At 46.3% G+C, this 23,481-nt stretch overlaps 1 protein-coding gene across 2 annotated transcripts in view; it reads left to right on the top strand.

The window, feature by feature from the left end:
• The window catches only part of PLPPR5 (phospholipid phosphatase related 5), a 198,691-nt gene that overhangs the window by 143,803 nt on the left and 31,407 nt on the right, over nt 1–23,481 (top strand). For both annotated transcript variants that reach the window (XM_068169189.1, XM_068169188.1), the window contains 2 exons: nt 15,250–15,382; nt 21,567–21,817. In XM_068169189.1, the coding sequence (XP_068025290.1) occupies nt 15,250–15,382; nt 21,567–21,817 (384 nt within the window). The remainder of the gene's footprint in view (nt 1–15,249; nt 15,383–21,566; nt 21,818–23,481) is intronic.

Below are 23,481 nucleotides of genomic sequence, written 5' to 3'. Positions count from 1 at the left end.
GGAAACCTGTGCCAGTGTCTCACCACCCTCATGGGGAAGAACTTCTTCTAACATGCAATCTGAATTTACCCATTTCTAGTTTTGTTCCATCTAGCAGAGGTCACACAAGAACACATCCAGACAGGGCTTGAAAGTCTCCAGAGAAAGAGACTCCACCACTTCCACCTGGGGAGGCTGTTCCAGTGCTCTGTGACTCTCACAGTGAAGAAGTTCCTCCTTGTGTGGAGGTGGAACCTCCTGTGCTGTAGTTTGTGTTAAATTTCTCATTGTGAATCAAATACCAGCTGACAGTAACAAAGTCAATGCAACAACATTTCCCTGTGTGTGTTTTTCAGACACACATGTTGGGACATAAGCTCCAGAGTTCAGTGTCTGTGGAATCATACAGCTTTCAGTTGTGTGTGGATGTTTTCCCATATTTATGTTGAAACTCAAGGTGCTTATTCTGATACAGTGCTTGATCCTTCAGCCTCAGCTATTTGGTCACAGTGGCACTTCAGTGAACCTGCTTTTCCACTAGCTGATCCCAGGGAGCAAGATAGCTGCAAAATGTGTCTGGTCTTGAGCAGGAGGAAGGTAGAAGTAATACAGTGTGAAAAGCAGGAGATTGAGATATTGTCCTTCCTCTGAGCCTCTGAGAGCAGTTTGCTCTAGTCATATACTGATCATAAAGCCATCATTTTGTGACCAGAATCTTTAAGAGATGCCTTTTATGTGATCAGCTTTTATTCAAACAGGGGTGAAAGACTTTATAAGTTTGCAGTTGAATTTTCATCCTGAATGGAAAAGAGCAGTTGTGTGTGTCACCTAAGGTTATGCTTTAGCATAAAATAACTTTGCTGGTGAAAGTGATCAGTGGTTATTATAGAATCATGGGATGGGCCAGGCTGAAAGGGACCTCCAAAGCTCATCCAGTCTGACCTCCCCGCAGTCAGCAGGGACATCCCCAACTAGATCAGGCTGCCCAGGGCCTCATTGAGCCTCACCTTGAATATCTGCAGGTAAGGAGTCTCAACCACCTCCATGGGCAACCTGTTCCAGTGTTCCACCACCCTCACAGTGAAGAACTTCTTCCTCACATCCAATCTCAATCTGCTCTGCTCTAGTTTGAAGCCATTGCCCCTGGTGCTGTCACTGCAGGCCTTTGCAAACAGTCTCTCTCCATCCTTCCTGTAGCCCCTTTCAGGTACTGGCACATTTCTATTAGGTCTCTCTGAAGCCTCCTCTTTTCCAGGCTGAACACCCCCAGCTCCCTCAGCCTGTCCTCATACAGAGGTGCTCCAACTCCCTGGCATTTTCGTGGCCCTCCTCTGGACCCTCTCCATCATGTCCATGTCCTTCCTGTGTGGAGGGCTCCAGAGCTGGATACACTACTCCAGGTGAGGTCTCACCACAGCAAAGTCTCAGAAGCACCTCTCTGAATCTGCTGGCAACACATCTTTTGATGTAGCCCAGGCTGTGATTTGCCTTCTTGCTGCAAGCTCACACTGCCTGCTAACGTCCAGCTTTCCACCCATCAGCACCCCAAAGTCCTTTTCCTCAGGGCTGCTTTCTATCACCTCCTCCCCCAGCCTGTATTTATAGTGAGGATTGTCCCAGGTGCAGATCCCTGCACTTGCTCTTGTTGAACTTCGTGAAGTTTTAGAATAGAATAGAATAGAATAAACCAGGTTGGAAGAGAACTTCAAGATCACGGTGTCCAACCTATCATCCAACACCACCTAAACAACTAAACCATGCAACCAAGCACCCTGTCAAGTCTCCTTCTGAACACCTCCAGTGATGGTGACCCCACCACCTCCTCAGGCAGCCCATTCCAATGGGCAATCAATCTCTCTGTGTAAAACTTCCTCCTAACCTCCAGCCTAAACCTCCCCTGGCGCAGCCTGAGACTCCAAAGAAATATCCTGGGATCCTTTATCACTGGACAACACCCCAGAATTAGTTCTTAAAGTGACTGGTAAAGCCATCCCTACTGTGCTGAGCTGCTAATGCTGTGGAGAACCTCAGCTGTAGGTTTAAGTACCTTCTGGTGGGGGTTGAGTTCTTACAAGCAGATACTTTTACATCTGTGTTAACATCTATGCAAAAGAACAGAATAAAATGAGAGGGGGAAAAAGGATGGGATTTCAGAAATAGAATGGAAAGCAGAGTAAAATAAGGGAGCAAAACTGAGGTAGGGAAGGCTGGATTTGAAACAGGAGTCTGACCAGTTGAAGGGAAAGGGAATTGGCAAGGGGAAATCAGAAAAGACCTGGGCCCAGCTCCCCAGCCTGAAAGTCCCTCTGGATGCCACCCTGTCCCTCTGGTGTATCACCAGCACCACTCAGCTTGGTGTCATCTGCAAACCTCCTGATGGTGCACTCAATCCCCCTGTCTATAGCATGGATAAATATTAACCAGTACAGGTCCCAGTATGGACCCCTGAGGGACACCACTGTCACTGCTCTCCATCTGCACTTCAAGCCATTGATCACCACCCTCTGGATGTAACCATCCAACCAATTTCTTACCCACTGAACAGTCCTCCCAGCAAATCCATATCTCTCAACCTGGCCAGCAGGATGTTGTGGGGGACAGTTCTGGGTATCATGGGTAACATGTTCATCAAGCTATAAAGTTTTCAGCATGCTTTGAAAGGCTAAGAAACCAACCTCCCCTCAACAGACAGGACAAAATCCTGTTTTCTTGGGCAGGCAAGAAACAAAGGGCCAGGCCACAAGCCTTGTTCACTTGGATTCCCTGAAGGCCAGTAGCAGATTTCCTTGACACAGCTGAGTGCAGAGCTGAACACGCTGCATGGAACTCATCTTCTAATAGGGGAGATAAATCATAGTATAGTATCATAGTATCAGTCAGGGTTGGAAGGGACCACAAGGATCATCCAGTTCCAACCCCCCTGCCATGGGCAGGGACACCCCACACTAGATCAGGCTGGCCAGAGCCTCATCCAGCCTGGGCTTAAACACCTCCCTGGACAGCCCATTCCAGGGCTTCACCACTCTCATGGTGAAGAACCTCCTCCTCACATCCAGCCTGAATCTCCCCACCTCCAGCTTCATTCCATTCCCCCTAGTCCTATCACTCCCTGATATGGCAGAGCTTTGAGCATTTTGGGTTTACTTCACAAATGTATTTTACAGGCTGAAGCTAAGCACCTGAGGGAAGAAAGATCCTCATTTTTCAGAATCCTTAATGGAATAATTGTCTGTAACCTTTTTCAGTGTCAGTGATCAGGAGGCTAGAATTAGTTGATCTTTGGTCATATTACAGCAGGTTTTCCTAACAAGGTGTGTTTGTAGAGTGAAAGGTGATGCTTGGAAACACTGGATAGTGGCATCCTTGTTTTTTGTGAAAAGAAAACAAGAACAGCTTAAAACCTGGCTGAATTCCCTCTCATTAGAGCCTTACCTGGAATATTTTAGTCTGAAGTAACCTTACCTTCTGAAATATGAATTGATGCTTTTAAAAGGTAGTTTTGAATTAATTTTTTTCTCTTCCCCTCACTATTTTAAGATAAAGATCAGAGGGCTGGAGCTAGATACATAGATATAGATATAGACATAGATATAAACCAGGTTGGAAGAGACCTTCAAGATCATCGAGTCCAACCCATCATCCAACACCATCTAATCAACTGAACCATGGCACCAAGCACCCCATCAAGTCTCCTCCTAAACACCCCCAGCTCCTCTGCTATGAAGACAGATTGCTAGCCAGCCAGGATCCCAGAAATCATCCTTGCTCCTCTAGTTTTGCTGAGGAAAAAATCCTGACTTTTAGAAAGGTACATTTCTGTGAGACCCCACCTGGAGCACTGTGTCCAGTTCTGGAGCCCCTAGTACAAGAAGGATCTGGAGGTGCTGGAATGTGTCCAGAGAAGGGCCATGAGGATGGTCAGAGGGCTGGAGCTCATCTCCTGTGAGGACAGACTGAGAGAGTTGGAGTTGTTCAGTCTGGAGAAGAAAAGGCTCCAAGGAGAGCTGGGGAGGGACTTTTTAGGGTGTCAGGGAGTGATAGGACTGGGGGAATGAAAAAAGACTCAAAGTGGGTAGATTCAGATTGGATGTTAGGAAGAAGTTCTTCCCCATGAGGGTGGTGAGACAATGGCACAGGTTGCCCAGGGAGGTGGTGGAAGTTTTGAAGGCCAGGCTGGATGTGTTTCTGAGCAACCTGATGCAGTGTGAGGTGTCCCTGCCCATGGCAGGGGGGTTGGAACTGGACGATCCTTGAGGTCACTTCCAGCCCTCACAATTCTGTGGTTCTAAGATTGCCAGTGGGTTTTGGTGCTGAGAAGTTTATCTAGGTCAATATTATTTTCTAGCTTTTGGGGTGTATTTTTTAAAATGAGAAAGCTTGGTGCATGGGCAAGAGTTCTTAATGAAGTCTGTTATCTACTGCCTCTTGGAATATGTCCACCAGAAATACCTGTCTCGGTGTTGTGAATCTGTGCCAGCAGTATGCTGGTTGTGGAGCCAGGTGCTGGCATTTACTTGGCCTCTAGATTGCCATGTTAGCATTACTGAGCTTGTTTTCCTAGTGTCCTGGCCATTGCTAATCCCCTAGAGAGCTGCACTGCAGAGCAGCTGGAAGCTCTTCATCTCACAGTGATATAAAAGGTTTAGCAAACATGAGCAGGGGCTGTAATGCCCTCAGGCACAGTGGGGACAGCAGGCTGAAGGCTGAGCCAATGCTCCTGGCCAAGCAGAGCCTGGCAGGGCTGACACACCCTGGAGGACTCGTTGCTCACCCCTCTGCTTCTATCACTGAGCATCAGGAAAGATATTGAGGTGCTGGAGAAGGGCCAGAGGAGAGCCCTTTTAAACAGCAATGAAGACTTCATGAATCATAATCGTAGAATGGTCTGGGTTGGAAGGGACCTCTGAAGGTCATCCAGTCCAACCCCCTCTGAGGTAAGCAGGGACACCTTCAACTGGATCAGGTGAAGTGAGCAATTGTTTTTTAACCATGGTGAGGTACTGACTGTGTGCAGTGCGTTACAAAGAGCAGTGAAGAACATTTGTCCCTGTCAGAAGCAACAGAAGTGTTCAGTAGCTTAGAACTCTGCACTGTAGAGAAACAAGTGAAGCAGATAATATTTGACTATTGGATGTATACTCTTGTGGTGCCATATTTCTTCTCTAAATGGCTGTGACCAAATATACACCAAGAAGTGTATTAAAATGTTGACATTTCTACATTTGGAGAGTATCTTTGTATTTATTTTTGTTTGTTGGTTTGTTTCATGTACTAATAGGAAAGGGCAGTCTTTTCTTTCCATCTCTTTCTCCAGAAGAGCACTTTACACACTTTTTTTCTCCAGACCTTCAGAAGCTGCTGTGCAGTGTGGCCCCTGCATCTCCATACTGAATGTATTTAATCTATAGCAAAAGGATTTAGCTGAGACTTATGCTTTCATTTTCCTCCCAAACTACTGGTCATTTTTCACTACAGAAAATGTACTCAACCAGGGCATTGGCTGTCAGATTAAGCAAGCAGGAAGCAATGAGAAGGGGAGAGAGAGAGAGAAAAGAAAACCACACAAAGGAAATGGCCTCGAGGGAAAAGCTGTGCATAATGAACTTGAAATTGCTGCTGTTGGAAATACTGTTGCTGCTTTTCCTGCCAGGGCTGTCACCCTACAAAGCAATTCTAGTGTAAAGCAGGGAGTGGAGCTTATCTACAGTATTGCTAGAGACCAAGGTTTATGCTGCTAGATCTTTCCAGACTCTAGAGACCACTATGCTCTGTGGTGTGTGGATGGCATTTTTAAAGGGAATAGGCCAAAAATAGTCCCTGGCCATGCTAGCGGTCAGGAAGGATAAAGAAGAGCAACAACAGAGCCATATTTGTGAAAGGAGTCTACTCCATCCTCATGAAGTGAGAAGCCTTTAAGCAAAATGAATGAGGAGGCCTTAAAATTCAAGAATTTTCCAAGAAAGCATCCCCAGGATTTTTATCTCCAGTTCCCATCCTCCTTTTTAGGCTTATTAAGAAGTAGGTGGAAGGCCATTGTAGAGAGAAAAAGCCTTACTTTAAACCTTGCTTCAAGTCTTGCCTAAATGAGAGTAACAGAATCAATGAAGTCAGAAGAGAAATTATAGTGCAGAGTATTGTCAACTGTTCTGGAGACTTTCAGATGACGGATGAATATGTCCTGGTCTTTTGAATGCAAGAGCTGCTTCAGTGTTACTCATCTGCCTGAGTGGTTGCTGTAGCTACAGCCTCATCATGAGAAGTGGCAGAGAGGGAATCATGTATTCTGCCTCCTTCCCTGGTCCATATGAATGATTCCCTGAACATTTGCATACCCTAAAGCAGGTGTTGGCTGGAAAGGTGTATGAATGTGTACACAGACTTCTTTCCTAATCCCAAACAGAGATTATTAACCTAAAATTCCAGGATGTGTCTTATTTAAATGCATTAATATACCCTCAGATATCTTGTCACCCAAATAAATGCTTGGGTGCTGGTGGATGAGAAGCTCAACTTGAGCCACCAGTGTGCACTTGCAGCCCAGAAAGCTAATCACATCCTGGACTGTGTCAAGAGAAGCAGAGCCAGCAGGTCGAAGAAGGTGATTCTCCCCCTCTACTCCACTCTGGTGAGACCCCCACCTGGAGCACTGTGTCCAGTTTTGGAGCCTCTATTACAAGAAGGATCTGGAGGTGCTGGAACATGACCAGAGAAGGGCTATGAGGATGATCAGAGGGCTGGAGCAAGTCTCCTCTGAGGACAGACTGAGAGAGTTGGGGTTGTTCAGTCTGGAGAGGAGAAGGCTCCTAGGAGACCTTCTTGTGGCCTTCCAGTATCTGAAGGGGGCTACAAGAAAGCTGGGGAGGGACTTTTTAGGGTGTCAGGGAGTGATAGGACTGGGAGGAATGGAGCAACACTAGAAATGGGTAGATTGAGATTGGATGTTAGGAAGAAGTTCTTCCCCATGAGGGTGGTGAGACACTGGAACAGATTGCCCAGGGAGGTGGTGGAAGCCTCATCCCTGGAGGTTTTTAAGGCCAGGCTGGATGTGTTTCTGAGCAACTTGCTATAATGTGAGGTGTCCCTGCCCATGGCAGGGGGGTTGGAACTGCATGATCCTTGAGGTCCCTTCCAACCCTAACAATTCTATGATTCTAATTCTTCCTTGACTCATAGATTTTTACATGGAATTATGTCTCCAGTGAGAAGATAGTCCATAAAATACACTGAATTAGAATTTCAGAAGGGCAGATTTGATGTAACTTATGTCCTTAGGTGCTGGCTGTTGTAAACCATACATGACACTACGGGAGTTAATGTTAATGGAGTCTGTTTACTGTAAAATCAGCAAGGTCAGAGCTGCTCTGTCTCTAATAACTGGAATGAGTCAGATTCGACATTTCAAGTTGAGAGGGGAAAAAAAAGAGAGCTGAGACTTTAGAACCAAGTTAAGAATATACTGGATGGATGATTTTGGGGAAGGACAGATCAGATTTCTAAATTGACATGTGGTGCTAAATCTAGGAACAGCTTGCCTGGATTCTGGAAAATGACTAATACAGAAAAAACCTGAACTTACTCAGGAGGAAGGAATCACTGGAAGGGATCTGTGAGAAACTCTTCAAGTATCCTGTGCAGAGAAAAGGGGGGAAAAGGGACAGGTATCGAATGATTTGAAATAAAGACATGACTAGTACAAAACCCACCACTAAAATCACAGAATCACCAAGGTTGGAAGAGACCTCAAGGATCATCAAGTCCAACCTGTCACCACAGACCTCATGACTAGACCATGGCACCAAGTGCCACATCTAGTCCCCTCTTGAATGCCTCCAGGGATGGTAACTCCACCACCTCCCTGGGCAGCACATTCCAATGGCAAATGACTCAGTGAAGAACTTTCTCCTCACCTTGAGCCTAAACCTCCCCTGGTGCAGCTTGAGACTGTGTCCTCTTGTTCTGGTGCTGCTTACCTGGGAGAAGAGACCACCCCCTTCTTGGCTACAACTTCACTTCAGGTAGATGTAGACAGCAATAAGGTCTCCCCTGAGCCTCCTCCAGGGTAAACACCCCCAGCTCCCTCAGCCTCTCCTCACAGGGCTGTGCTCAAGGCCTCTCCGAGCCTCATTGCCCTTCTCTGGTCACGTTCAAGTGTCTCAATGTCCTTCTTAAACTGAGGGGCCCAGAACTGGACACAGGACTCAAGGTGTGGCCTAACCAGTGCAGAGTACAGGGGCACAATGACTTCCCTGCTCCTGCTGGCCACACTATTCCTGATGCAGGCCAGGATGCTATTGGCCCTCTTGGCCACCTGGGCACACTGCTGGCTCGTGTTTAGGTGGCTGTCAATCCGCACCCCCAGGTCCCTTTCTGTTTGGCAGCTCCCCAGCCACTCTGACCCCAGCCTGTATCTCTGCATGGGGTTGTTGTGACCAAAGTGCAGCACCTGGCATTTGGATTTGTTGAATGACATCCTGTTGGACTCTGCCCATCTGTCCAGTAATCAATCAGGTAATCAATTAATCAGGAGCTCAGAGATGAAACAAGGAGAATATTAATTTTAGATCCTGCCCCTCCCAACCCCTGTGCTTGGCTATGGATTGGGTTGCCACATCACAGACAGGATACAATTACCATGGAGATGGTGTGAGAACTTTTCCTGGATTTTGCTGTGTTAATATTTCTTTTTCCATGCTTCTCTGTAAAGAAAGGATTGTCTAAAAGCTGCTTAGGAAGTCTGTATTAGTATTAAATATCTTTGAGTAGGGTGGTTTTTGTGTTGTTCCTGTAATACTTTATATGAGGAACCAGGGCTAAGGGTTAGAGAGCGAAGCTGTAGTAGAACACTGCCTGTCAGAGCTTAGGCTGGTACCCGTAGGGCAATCATTCTTGTCTTACTCTTGTCTTGTAACAGTTATGTACACTGCATTTTTATCTAAGGACTCTCTATGTGTTTTGTTGGGTTTTTTGCTTTCTCTTTTCCTTTGAAATACTGGAAAGCCTGTGCTTTGTATTGTTTGTCTTCAGGTGAACATTGTTCTTTTCCTTATGCTTTACATGCTGGAATTATGTCTCAGAAGATTTTCTTAGCCTTAGGGAAGGCTGGCCTCTGCTTTTAACAGCTGTTAGGATGTTGGAGAGTAGTGAAGGGGAAAAGGACCTGGGGGTCCTAGTGGATGGGAGGTTGACCATGAGCCAGCAATGTGCTCTTGTGGCCAAGAAGGCCAATGCCATTCTGGGATGCGCTAGAAGGGCTGTGGTTAGAAGACTGAAAGAGATTCTCCTCGCCCTCAGTTCTGGGCCCCTTGGTTTAAGAGGGACCTCAGGGAACTGCTATAGAGAGTCCAGTGCAGAGCCACAAAAATAATTAGGGGAGTGGAACATCTTCCTTATGAGGAGATCCTGAGGGAGCTGAGGGCTCTTTAGCTTGGAGAGGAGGAGCCTGAGAGCTGACCTCATTCTTATTGACAAAGATGTGCAGGGTGAGTGCCAAGAGGATGGAGCCAGGCTCTGCTGGGTGATGCCCGATGACAGCACAAGGGGCAATGGTTGAGCCATAGGAAGTTCCATGGAAACATGAGGAAAAAAATTTTCTCTATGATGGAACACTGGAACAGGCTGCCCAGGGTGGGTGTGGAGTCTCCTCTGGAGATATTCAAGACGTGCCTGGATGTGTTCCTGTGTGATCTGCTCTAGGTGCTCCTGCTCTGGCAGGTGGGGTTGGACTGGATGAGCTTTCGAGGTCCCTTCCAGCCCCTAACATTCTGTGATGCTGTGATTGTGAGTTAATAATTTTGATATCCTTCAGGGCATCTGCAAAGCGATCTGAAGTACTCTGTGCTAGTACTGTTAGAATAGGGTAAAAGGTAACTCTGTCCTCGCTTTTTTAATTGCCAATTACATTTCTATACCTGAACTTCTGTAGCTATGTCCAGAAGTTTACATTGTCAATGCTTTCTGAGTCTCCATTAAATTCCTCACTGTCAGCTTTAGAATATTTCAAAAAGGTTTTTGCCTCAAGACTTAGCCAAGAGGTGCAGAAGTAACTCTGTTATATTGTCATTTGTTGATTGGTTGCAACTTGCATATGCAGTGGAAGGGGTAATGGCAGTCTCCATGCCAGAGGGAAGGCAGGAATTGTTCCTTCCTGGAATATACCAGGCATGCAACTAATAGGAAAGGGCAAGATGGACATCTCTCTGCCTTTCCTTTACCCTGTGTTGCTAGTGGTGCCAGAGGAGGAGAATTGCAATGAGAAACAGAATCTCTCCTGGGACTGACTGAGACTGAAAAAGATTTCCCTTCCTTTTCTGAAGTGTCTGTGAGCTGATTATTGAGGTGAGCAGTGCCTGTGCTGAAGGATGTGAGGAGAACAGCTTTAGCTGAGCTGCCAGTACGGGAAAATACAGGACCTGCACTGACTGCCAGATTCCATAAGGATTGTATCGAAGTACAGCCACAGAGGCACATTGAGCCTGTTGTGTTCAATGTATGTCCCACTGACTACTGAGGGCACAGCACTAGGCTTAGTGTAGCAAAAGTTTTGCTTTTAGCTGAGTTCTGCATTGCTCTGACCCTTGCACCTACATACCCACTCCAAAGGTATTGTTTTTCAGCTAAGAACTTGAGCACTGCTCCCTACTATCCTTGGAGCAGAGTTTTCTTCATCCAGGTCACAATCAAAAACTGGAAATGTAACAAAGATGAAATGGTTTCCAGAAGCAAGGAGCTAGATGCATCTGATGAAGACAGATTGCTGGAAGTGAGGATCTCCTTTCCTGTAACTGAATCATAGAAGCATTAGAGTTGGAAAGGACCTCAAGAATCATCCCATTCCAACCCTCCTGCCATAGGCAGGGACACCTCACACCATATCAGGTTGCTCAGAAACATGTTCAGCCTAGCCTTAAAAACCTCCAGAGATGAGGCTTCTACCACCTCCCTGGATAGCCTGTGCCAGTGTCTCACCACCCTCATGGTGAAAAACATCCAATCTGAATCTACCCATTTCTCGATTTGCTCCATTCCCCCCCATCCTATCACTCCCTGACACCCTAAAAAGTCCCTCCCCAGCTTTGTTGTAGCCCCCTTCAGATACTGGAAGGCCATAAGAAGGTCTCCTTGGAGCCTTCTCTTGTCCAGACTGAATAGCCCCAGCTCCCTCAGTCTGTCCTCCTAGGAGAGTGCTCCAGCCCTCTGCTAGGAGCAGTTCTCCCATTTGCTAGCCCCAGCCTACCTGCCAAGCAAAATGAAGGACCTGCAATGCCAGATCAGCAGATTCACAGACTCTGCTTGGAGCTGGAGAGTTGAGCTTGTTGGCACACTTTCTTTTTGTGTTCTTGCAAAAAGCTTGATGTTTGGAAAAAGTATCCTGGGCTGCATCAAGAGGAGTGTAGCCAGCAGGTCAAGGAAGGTGATTCTCCCCCTCCACACTGCTCTTGTGAGACCCCACTTGGAACACTGTATCTAGTTCTGGAGCTTCTACTACAAGAAGGATCTGGATGTGCTGCAACATGTCCAGAGAAGGGCCACGAGGATGAGCAGAGGGCTGGAGCTCCTCTCCTATGAGGACAGACAGAGAGTTGGGGCTGTTCAGTCTGGAGAGCAGAAGGCTCTGAGGAAACCTTATTGTAGCCTGCCAGTATCTGAAAGGGGCGACCAGAAAGCTGGGGAGGGACTTTTTAGGGTGTGAGGGAGTGTTAGAACTGAGGATAATAGGTCAAAACTAGGAATGGGTAGATTCAGATTGGATGTTGGGAAGAAGTTCTTCCCCATGAGGGTGGTGAGACACTGGCACAGGTTGGAACAGGTGGTAGAAGCCTCATCCCTGGAAGTTTTTAAGGCCAAGCTGGATGTGGCTGTGAGCAACCTCCTCTAGTGTGAGGTGTCCCTGCCCACAGCAGGGGTGTTGGAACTGGATGATCCTTGAGGTCCCTTCCAACACTAACCATTATATGATTCTTTGTATCACAGATGCTTCCCTTGTGCTGGATTCTGCTTTTTCTGGTGTTTGGCAATCTGCAATAATTTTACTGAGATTTATTGAGTTTGGAAAAATAAACACCCTAACAGTTATATGCAGAATCTGACTGTTTTCAGGTTGCTTTGTATTTGTTGCTTCATTATTTCAGAGGAAATAAGGGAGTTACTGTGACCTGCAATAAAAAATTCAGTGTTTCTCTGCTCCCCTTTATGAATTATATTTCAAATGGATTTTTGTTTGCTTTTTTGGTTTGTTTCCTTTTTTTCATGAGAGGCATAGGGGTCATTGGGATGAATTCTCCTTACCATTGTCATGATCTTGTGTCCTGGTTTGAGGCTAGGCAGATCCTCTTTTGTCCCTGAAAGGAGCAAGAGGATGACATTCACACAAATGGATTGCAAAAGTGGTGGACAGTTTAAATGGAAAAGCAGTAAGTGTTTTACAGAAGTTACAAGCAGAGTGACAAAAAAAAACCCAAAGTGTACAGAGTCCCCTATAGTAAACCCAAAAGCCTCCTAACATTTCTCTTCTCCCCACCTGAGGGTATATCCAAACCCCCAGGGCTCTTTCTTCCCCCTCCCCCTGCTAGGCTGGTCTCAGGCTGGCCAGGTCTGAGACTGCCCTCCCTTCACCCCCCCTTCTCCTCCTGACATTAGGTCTAGACAGACCTAAGAGGCCTTGAGATACTCCACCACTGTTACCTGATAGGGAGCATCTCCCATGGGAGCAGAGAGAGAAGAAAGAGGAAGAGAAGGACTTTGCAGATGGATTTATAGGGCACAGGATTTATGGGTATGAAATATGCAGCTTCCTGTGTGCGCCTTATTGGGCTGGACCCTCAGGACCCCAGAGGTGTAACTTATGTGGCAGTAACAGGAGTCACCCAGCCTGAACTTCCACATCTTGAATTCAGGATTGAGTTACATTTCATGTGTGCACTCACAGTTTCTTAATCACAGCTGAAGGAATTGTACTTCAGTATGCTGAGTGAGGGGGGATCTGATCAATGTCTATCGATATCTGAGGGCTGGGTGTCAAGTGGAGGGGGCCAAGCTCTTTTCTGTGGGGCACAATAGTAAGCCAAGGAACAATGGATACAAACTTGAACAGAGAAGGTTTCAGCTCAACATGAGGAGAAACTTCTTTACTGTGAGGGTGATGGAGCCCTGGAGCAGGCTGCCCAGAGAGGTTGTGGAGGCTCCTTCTCTGGAGACTTTCCCAACCCTCCTGGATGCATTCCTGTGCTGACTACCCTGGGTGAGCCTGCTCTGGCAGGGGGGTTGGACTGGATGATCTCAGGAGGTCCCTTCCAACCTCTAATGTCCTGTGACAGTGTGATACTTACATGAAAGCAGAGAGAGGATGCTTGTCAGTTCAGGTATTGATTTTTATGTTCCATCTAAGAATTCCACTGGTTTGCTTCTGTGGCAGTCTGAACTTTGCTTTTACAGGCCTGCCACTGTTATTTTTTGTTATTTGTGCCACAATTTATAAGGAGCACTTTTCTTTTGTGTCACAGCGTAGGCCAGAGTCATGTGTGTAGATCTACAAACGACTAAGGAAGGTCTTTAATTGCTTTCTTCCTGTTGACAGCAAACGGTGCTTATGAGGCATGACCTGTAGGGGTTTTGTAACCAGCACTGTGTGAAGCTGTTCTGACCTATTGTGGTGTGTGTCAGACGTTTAGAAAAACCTAGGCAATGAATCTTGGATTTGTGTAGTATTAAGACTTCAGTTTGCTGCTCTTGTTTATCAAGGTGTGATGTACTTATCAACAAGCTTTACTGCTTTTCGTATAGAAGAGTGGAACAGCCTTGCCTTTAAGTCCCACAGTTAATCAGAGGGAATGCAGTGGTCAATATTAGACCCATCTGCTCTACTTTTTGGGGGGTTTTTTGATGATGCCTGTGCTGCCTGCCATAAAGCTTCAGTATCCTGGGTTTAGACAAATACATGCTTGGCTTTGGCTGTTAAGCCTCCATGTCATAATTGTCATGGTTTTCTGTACAGGTAAATGCACAGAGAGGAGAGTTTGCATTCAAAATCAAGAGTTTTCTTGTTGATTTGTGGTGGTGATGATGATGATAATTATTAAAAGCCATTATTATTATTACTATTACTATTATTATTATTACATTTATTTATTATGTTTGCTATTGTGTTTTATTGTTGCTATTATTGTTTTGCACCAGCTGTAATGTGAATGATCTCCAGACCTAGAAAACCTTATTCTCTTGTTTCCCATTCACTACAACACAACTGTGTTTAATCTTAAAATACCAGTGGTGACACTGTTCCAGCAACCTGTGCTGCCTGCCATAAAGCTTCAGTGTCCTGGGTTTAGACAAATACATGCTTGGCTTTGGCTGTTAAGCCTCCATGCCATAATTGTTATGTTTTTCTGTACAGGTAAATGCACAGAGAGGAGAGTTTGCATTCAAAATCAAGAGTTCTCTTTTTGATTTGTGGTGGTGATGATGATGATAATTATAACCCCCCCATTATTATTATTATTACTATCACTATTACTACTACTATTATTATTGACTGTGACATTTATTATGATGATGTTGTTGCTATGTTTATTGTTACTGTTTTGTACCAGCTGTAATGTGAATGATCTCCAGACCTGAAAACCTTACTCTCTTGTTTCCCATTCACTACAACACAGCTATGTTTAATCTTAAACATCAGTGGTGACACTGTTCAAGCAAGAGGAACAAAGGGTAAAGTCAGACTTGATAAACTTTGCTAGCAAAACAGGAATCAAACCTTCTTAAGTACCTCCTGGTGAGCAAGTCTGCTGTTGTGAGCAGGAGCTCTGTTGTGGTTCTTTGATTGGTTTATTTTTCTCTCCCACCATGGTGCAAAATTTAGAGGTGGACCCTGTGAAATGCTGAGTGTCAGTGCAAACTACCTGGGAACTGAAATGGTCAGCATCTTCCAGGTTTAGGCCTTGCTTTACTTTGGTCCTGTTGAACTAACAGATTTCTTTCTCTTTACCTTCCCCCCAAAAAATAGGTTATATTATGTGGATTCCAGCTCCCAATTACAGAAGTTTGCTCTCTTTTACAGCAAATAAAGCGAGCCATAAGGCACATTTCCCTCATAAGAAGATTAATGGTCAGAATGTGGTTCACTTATGGTGTCTTTTGTGCTGATTTGCTCTTGTTTCCTTACGATGGGAGAGCCATCTGTGTGATATTAGTGCGTGTTATTTGCTGTAATCTGATGTACCATTTCTCTCTCTTCCCCCCCCCCCCCTCTTTTTTTTTGTCTCCTTCCCTAAGATTATTGTTGGAGAAACTGCAGTGTTTTGTCTACAGTTAGCTACAAAGGATTTTGAAAACCAAGAGAAAACAATATTAACTGGAGACTGTTGTTATATAAATCCACTGGTGCGAAGGACCATCAGATTCCTTGGTAGGAGCAAAGGGAATGCTTTCATTTTCTGAATGGTGAGGGAGGGTGGTCAGCTGTGTCTTCATTTTGACCTCGGGAAAATACTCAGATAACCACACAACATTTCACCTGCAGTCTTAACACTGGTGCAGTGACTTCTCTTTCTGGGGAGCAAAGGAAGCTTTTTGGAAGGTCAGATAAAAAAAAATTCCCAAACCAACCACAGCAACAGCAGTACAAATAGAATGAAAAAAAAAGAAATATGGGACCATGTGGTGGGTTGAAATTACCCCCAAAATGAAATTTGCCAGACCAGCTCAGCTGAAAAGCAAATGAAGCTCTATTTGCAAGCAGACTGAAATCTAGCAATATGAACTGCAATGAATATGTATAAAATATACAATATTTACATGGAGTTACAGTTTAGAAACAACACAAGAACCTCCCTGGACAAAACCAGGGGGATGCCAACAGCTTCCCTTTCTCTGCCCTCTGTACAAGGTAAAAGAGAAAGAGAAGAGCAGAGAGTGGCTTGTTAGTACTTAGCCACAAGAATGTGCCCAAGGTCAGCAACAGCTAAGCAAAAGCCTCCAGCTGGTATCAGCTAGAGCAAAGAGCTGAGAAAGAGAAAGAGTTAGTTTATCCAACTAACTTTATGTTAGTTATCAGAGCAATGGGATAATTTAGACCTTATCATTATTTTTCCTTTTACATCCAATGGTAATTTGTTTACATTCTGCCACTTTTCTACTCAACCTGTGGAAAATTTTCCCAGGCATCAGCCTAAAACTACCAAAGACCGTGACGGGGAAAACCAAGCAGCAAGTCTGGAGCAGGGAGTGGGAAAGTGAAGAAAGGAGATGTCCTTGTGCCCTATCTGTAGCTCACAGTTTTCTTTTGGTTGTGCCACATATGCAGTAGACAAAGATGAAGATGTTGCAATATGAGTGTGTGTTTAAAGCCACATGTGTGTTTAAAGCCAGTATAAATGTGTATTCAAAGCCCAGCCTGGTTTAGGTGCTTTCTTAGCCTGGAGATTGTCTCTAGTTGAAAACTCTGCAAAATCCATGCTGCACTGAGATCATCTGTAACTCCACTATTGACTTGAGCAGGTAGGAGATGCCACCCTTTCCCCTTAGTTCATTGTGAGTGTGTTTGGGGGGAAGCAGTCAGTATTACCACTCAAAATGGCTCTTCTCGGATGCTGCTTTTTAATGTGTGAAGCGGTGCCAGGGCAGGGCTCAGTTCTGTTATTTGCTTCAGTGGTGGCTTGAAATTCCACCCCCAAGATAAAATTTGCCAGACCAGCTCAGCTGAAAGCAAGTGAAGCTGTATTAGCAAGCAAAAGTACAACCTAGAAATATGGAATGCAATGAATATGTACAAAATATATGAGGTTTGCATATAGTTGCAATTTATAAACCACACAAGAACTTCCCCTGGACAAAACCAGGGGGATACCAACAGATTCCCTTTTTCTGCTCCCTTGCTTCCTGTACAAGGTAAAAGAGAGAGGAGAGCAGAGAGTAGCTTGTTAGTACTTAGCCACAACAAGAATGCAGCCAAGGTCAGGAACAGCTAAGCAAAAGCCACCAGCTGGTACCTGCTAGAGCAAAGATGGATGTGAGGAGGAGGTTCTTCACCATGAGAGTGGTGAAGCCCTGGAATGGGTTGTGCAGGGAGGTGGTTGAGGCCCCGTCCCTTGAGGTGTTTAAGCCCAGGCTGGATGAGGCTCTGGCCAGGCTGATCTAGTGTGGGGTGTCCCTGCCCATGGCAGGGGGGTTGGAACTAGATGATCCTTGTGGTCCCTTCCAACCCTGACTGATACTATGATACTAAAGAGCTGAGAAAGAGTAAGTTTATCCAACAAACTTTATGTTATCAGAGCAATGGGATAATTTAGACCTTACCATTATTTTCCCTTTTACATCCAATGGTAATTTATTTGCATTCTATCACTTTCTGTTCAAGATCTGTGGAAAATTTTCTAGGCAGAGCCTGAAACTCCTGCAGCTTCTGGAGTCGCTGCTGTATCTAAGAGAAACAGCTGGGGGAAGGAAGCCTTGGGGCAGCCAATCCCCCTGCATGCCCCCGTGGCAGGGGAGGGCGGGCAGGCATGTGCAGCTGTGCCTGTGTGTGTGGTGTCAGCGTGCCAGCACCGCCTGCCCCCTCGCTGCACGATTGCAGGCTGTCACACCACGTGGCCAGCACTCCTGAAAGCTCTCTTACAGGGCTCCAGAGAAGGTGGGCACTGGGGATGGGCTTCCCCCGCTCCACTTGCTCAGGGTGTGTGGTAGTTTCAGGCTCTGCCTTGAAAATTTTCCACAGATCTTGATCAGAAAGTAGTAGAATGCAAAAAACAAAATGACCCTTGGATGTAAAAAGGAAAATAAGAAGTTCTAAACAATACCATGGGGCAGATTGCTAACAGAGTGGGGTTGTGTACACTAATTCTCTCTCTTTTTGGCTTCCTTGCTCTAGCAGATACTAACTCTGTCTTCTGCTTGGCTTTACTGACCTTGGCTGTGCTCTTCGTTGTGGCTGAGTATCTAACAGAACAACTCTCTGCTCTTTCTCCTGTCCCTTGTGTACAGGGAGGTAGAGGGAAGGGGGCAGGAAGTGGGGAAGCTATTATGAGCCCCCTGGTTTTGTCCAGGGGAGTTCTTGTGCTGTTTATACACGGTAAATGCCTGTAAATGTTGTGGGTGTTGTACACATTCGTTGCATTTCGCTGCAGATTGTAGTTTTGCTTGTAAATACAGCACTCGTTTGCTTCCAGCTGAGCTGGTCTGGCACTTCAGTGTTGGGGGGGAATTTTCAACCCACCACAGGGTGTAATCAGTTCCTTCCTACTTGGTGGGCCCTCATTGCTCTCAGAAGCAAAAAATAACCCCAACCCAACAAAGCCACAAACCCAAAGGCTGGGAGGCAGGGAAGGGATGAACAATGGCTTCTGCACTGCTCTACCAGATGAGGCATTGCTGCCCATTATGCTTACACAAAGTGACGTGGCCACTTCCACTGGGCAGTGCACACCTCTGGGGCTTGCTGAAAGGGCCCTTTTGTGCAGCAGCTCAGCTGGGCACAGTCAGCTGCTCACCAGTGTCTAGCAGCTCAGAGTGAATTAACATCAGTGTGACACTGCTAGCCAGCCAGGGTCACAGAAATCATCCCTGCTCCTCTAGCTGTGCTGAGGAAAACATCCTGACTTTTAGAAAGGAGCATTTCTGTGAGACCTCACCTGGAACACTGTGTCCACTTCTCGAGCCCCTGTCACAAGAAGGATCTGGAGGTGCTGGAATGTGTCCAGAGAAGGGCCACAAGGATGATCAGAGGGCTGGAGCTCATCTCCTGTGAGGACAGACTGAGAGAGTTGGGGTTGTTCAGTCTGAAGAGGAGAAGGCTCCTAGGAGACCTTATTGTGGCTTTCCAGTATCTGAAGTGGGCCAACAAACCAGCTGTGGAGGGAGTTTTTAGGGTGTCAGGGAGTGATAGGACTGAGGGGAATGGAGCAAAACTAGAAATGGGCAAATTCAGATTGGATGTTAGGAAGAAGTTCTTCCCCATGAGGGTAGTGAGACACTGGAACAGGTTGCCCAGATGGAAGCCTCATCCCTGGAAGTTTTGAAGGCCAGGCTGGATGTAGCTGTGAGAAACCTGATGTAGTGTGAGGTGTCCCTGCCCATGTCAGGGAGGTTGGAACTAGATGATCCTTGAGGTCCTTTCCAACCCTAACAAATCTGTGATTCTATATCTGCTGTGATGAACAGGCATTAAAGCTCTCCTGGTGCCCCATGGAGATTGGAGCTACCAGAACTCAGGCTATATTCACAGTGGGTTGAAGTCTGGGGAAGAAATCTCTAGCTCAAGCCAAATTTGAGCATGCACCTGCTGTCTTTGCCTTCTAGTCAGGGTGCTGTGTTTGCATTTCCTTCCAGAACGTCTTTTCTGCTCCCAGAAGGATAGAAAGGGAACTCTGAATAGCAGAGTTATGTTTTCTTTTAACCAGTCTCACACATGCATTTCCTGGGGGTACTGGTTGACAGCAGCTGAACAGGAGCCAGCAGTGTGCCCAGATGACCAAGAAGGCCAATGGCATCCTGGCCTGGATCAGGAACAGTGTGGCCAGCAGGAGCAGGGAAGTCATTCTGCCCTGTGCTCAGCACTGGTTAGGCCACACCTTGAGTCCTGTGTCCAGTTCTGGGCCCCTCAGTTTGGGAAGGACATTGAGTTGCTGGAAGGTGTCCAGAGAAGAGCAACAAAGTTGGTGAGGGGTTTGGAACACAAACCCTATGAGGAGAGGCTGAGGGAGCTGGAGTTGCTTAGCCTGGAGAAGAGGAGGTTCAGGGGAGACCTTCTTGCTGTCTACAAGTACCTGAAGGGAGGTTGTAGCCAGGAGGGGGTTGGTCTCTTCTCCCAGGCAACCAGCACCAGAACAAGAGGACACAGTCTCAAGCTGCACCAGGGGAGGTTTAGGCTGGATGTGAGGAAGAAATTCTTCCCAGACAGAGAGATTGCCCATTGAAATGTGCTGCCCAGGGAGGTGGTGGAGTCCCCATCCCTGGAAGTGTTTAGAAAGAGACTGGATGAGGCACTTAGTGCCATGGTTTAGTTGATTAGATGGTGCTGGGTGATAGGTTGGACTCAATGACCTCAAAGGTCTTTTCCAACCTGGTTCATACTGTATTCTGTATTCTGAATGAGACCCAGTGCTTAATGCTTGGCTGATATGTCTGAAAAAAAACTCTTATAGCATAAGTAGCTCCTCAAAAAAATCATCTTTGTCTCTAGCTCCCTGTGTTAGTATTGTGATTAATATGCTGTACATAGAGATGTGCTCAGCAGCAGGCAGACGAAGACAACTTGTGCATTGAATTATTCAGTTCTTCAGCTGCTCTACAGCTGTGAGGGAAAAGAAAATGTTTGTTCAGTATGTGTTACAACTTCAGTGTCATCAGGGCCTGGCTTCCTTGGCTCCCCAGCAGATTTAGGGGGTGAGGAATCTGCCTGTGTCACTTCTCTTTAGTGAAGATGGGCATAAGTACAGCTAGCTTCCCCAAACAGTGGCGATACATGGCTGAGGAGCCCAGGAGGGTAGGCTACTTGTGTAAGAGGGGACTGCACTCCTCTGAAAGATGAGGACTTTTTAGGGTGTCAGGTAATGATAGGACTGGGGGGAATGGAACAAAATTAGAAATGGGTAGATTGAGATTGGATGTTAGGAAGAAGTTCTTCCCCATGAGGGTGGTGAGAGACTGGAACAGGTTGTCCAGGGAGGTGCTGGATGCCTCATCCCAGGAGGTTTTGAAGGCCAGGCTGGATGTGGCTGTCAGCAACCTGCTGTAGTGTGAGGTGTCCCTGCCCATGGCAGGGGGGTTGGAACTAGATGATCCTTGAGGTCCCTTCCAACCCTAACAATTCTGTGGTTCTGTGGAGGGAGATCAGGTGTGTGGCAACACTGCAGTGTTGCTGCTGGGATTGTGTGGGGAAATACCATCTCCAACAGGGGTCAAGATCTTCTGGGCTGTTGAGTGTTTGAAGGGGGAACTTTAGCCTAGTCCCTGACTTCAAAGACTGAGAGTAAAGTAAATTACCATGGGATACAAAAGGAAAATAATGCTAAGGTCTATACAATCCATTGGATTGCTAATGGGATGTAGAGCAGAGGCAGAAACAGTTTTCTCTTTTCTTCCTTCACTTCTGCTTGCAACTTCTTTCTCTCTCTCTCTCTCTCTCTCTCTCTCTCCTGTGGCCTTGCCAGGGGATCTCTGTTTTGACTGCTGTGTGAGGTAACAGGAAGGAGGGAGGGAGTGGGGAAAGGGCTGAATGGTTCCCCTGGATCCATTCAGGGGGGTCTGAGGAAGTTTCTGTGTTGCTATAAGTGGTAACTATCTCTGTATTGTACATCTCTTGTACATACTCTTTGCATTTCATATTTCTGGATTGTAGTTTCTTTGTAAATAGAGCTTCATTTGCATCCAAACCCTTCTGAGCTACTCTGGCAATTTTATTTTGGGGGTAATTCTTTCAAATTAGTGGGGGGTGGTTGGGTGGGTGGGGTGTTACTTTCAACCCACCCCAAGGGTGCAATGCAGATCAGGGGGTTTCACGTTCTTAAATGGAAGGAGCTGATGTATTGCTATGATAAATGTCTTGCTCTGGAGTGAAATTGTCAGGAAACTTAACTCTGTGTTTTCCCTTTTAGGAATTTATGCATTTGGACTGTTTGCTACAGACATCTTTGTAAATGCTGGTCAAGTAGTAACAGGGAATCTTGCTCCACATTTTCTTGCACTTTGTAAACCCAACTACACAGCACTTGGATGTAAACAGTACACACAGTTCATCAGCAGCGTGCATGCCTGTACTGGAAATCCAGAGCTCATCACGAAAGCCAGGAAGACTTTCCCCTCCAAAGAAGCAGCACTAAGTGTATATGCAGCTATGTACCTGGCTGTAAGTATCTTGTGCTGTTTTGTGTCGCTGTGGTGGGGAGGGCCAATGGCTCACAGAGGCAAATGGCTCAGAGAAGGGGGGAATGGACCTCCTCAATGTTTGGTGAGTGCCGAGAGGATGGAGCCAGGCTCTGCTGGGTGGTGCCCAACAACAGCACAAGGGGCAAGGGTGTAAGCTGAAGCATAGGAAGTTTCATGTAAATATGAAGAAAAATGTTTTCCCTGTGAGGGTGACAGAACACTGGAACAGGCTGCCCAGGGGGATTGTGGAGTCTCCCTCTCTGGAGCTATTCAAAGCTCACTTGGATGTGTTCCTGTGTAATCTGGTGTAGGTGCTCCTGCTCTGGCAGGGGGGTTGGGCTGGATGAGCTTTTGAGGTCCCTTCCAGCCCCTGAAATTCTGTGATTGCTTGATATGAGGCAAATATTGTCTGATTTTTATGTGTGTAAAAGCCTTCTGTGACTTGCTGTGGGGTGGTCATGAATGTAGTTCGTTGGACTTAATTCTGGTAATTACAGATGTGGTAGGTAGAGCCTTGACAGTTTAAGGCCATGCTGAAAGAAGGTGAGTTGTCCAAGAATCACAGAATCATTGAGGCTGGAAAAGACCTCCAAGATCACCAAGCCCAGCCTATGACCTAACACCACCACAGCAGCTAAACCAGGCCACCAAGTGCCACATCCAAGCCTTTCTTAAAGACCTCCAGGGATGGTGACTCCACCACCTCCCTGGGCAGTCCATCCCAGTGCCTAATCAGCCTTTCTGTCAGGAAGTGCTTCCTAACATCCAACCTAAACTTCCCCTGGCACAGCTTCAGGCCATGCCCTCTTGTCCTGTCACTGGTTGCCTGGGAGCAGAGCCTGACCCCCACCTGACTACAACTTCCTTTGAGGTAGTTGTAGAGAGTGATAAGGTCCTCCCTGAGTCTTCTCCAGGCTGAACACCCCCAGCTCCCTCAGCCTTTCCTTCTAATGACAACCAGGTTCTCAGTTTACTTCTTCTTTGTTTCCAGAGAATATGGGAAGAGGCTTTGCTGGATGGTGAAGAATGATGGCAGGGATTGCCTGTGACTAGTAGAGAGCTTTTTCCATGTTTTGATGCAGTATAGAGCAGTAGAATTGCAGACAGCTGTATTCTTCAGTGGAATGAAGCAGAATAATGGGCATGTGTGTCTGGTATCTGCAGCTTTCCCAGGATCTGTGCATGGTTTTAGCTACCAGAATTGAGAAGTGCAAGGAAGCAGGCAAGAGTAGCAGAGTGACTAATGAATCTCATTCAAGCAACTCTGTGCAGTTAGGGCTTAGTTTGAAGTGCACATTGTTTAAGCCTTTAGCAGAAGTACATCTTGTTCTTACTAAAGCTGTCCCCAGTATGTGTCTATGGCAGTCTCTTACCTGATCTGTGCTGGTAATCACACACCCTCGCCTTTGCAGCTCTGGGCTGCCCTCAGAGTGTCTGTGGGGAACCAGGAAGCCTGGTCTAATTGAGGACGTCCCTGTGACTGCAGGGAGGTTGGACTGGATGACCTTTGGAGGTCCTTTCCAGCCTGGACCATTCCATGATTCTCTGATTCTATGTGGCTGTCTCTGTGGTCACTGCAGAAGTCACCCCTTAAATTCCTTCAGTATCTGAACAGTGACCTGGCTGTAGGTGTGAGTGCACTTG

This window comes from Melanerpes formicivorus, unplaced genomic scaffold, assembly GCF_026170545.1.
Source record: "Melanerpes formicivorus ecotype bairdi unplaced genomic scaffold, bMelFor1.0.p_v2 SCAF_169, whole genome shotgun sequence".
Taxonomy (NCBI): domain Eukaryota; kingdom Metazoa; phylum Chordata; class Aves; order Piciformes; family Picidae; genus Melanerpes; species Melanerpes formicivorus.
The sequence above is the reverse complement of the archived record's forward strand: the minus strand, read 5'-3'. Positions and strand labels throughout refer to the sequence as shown.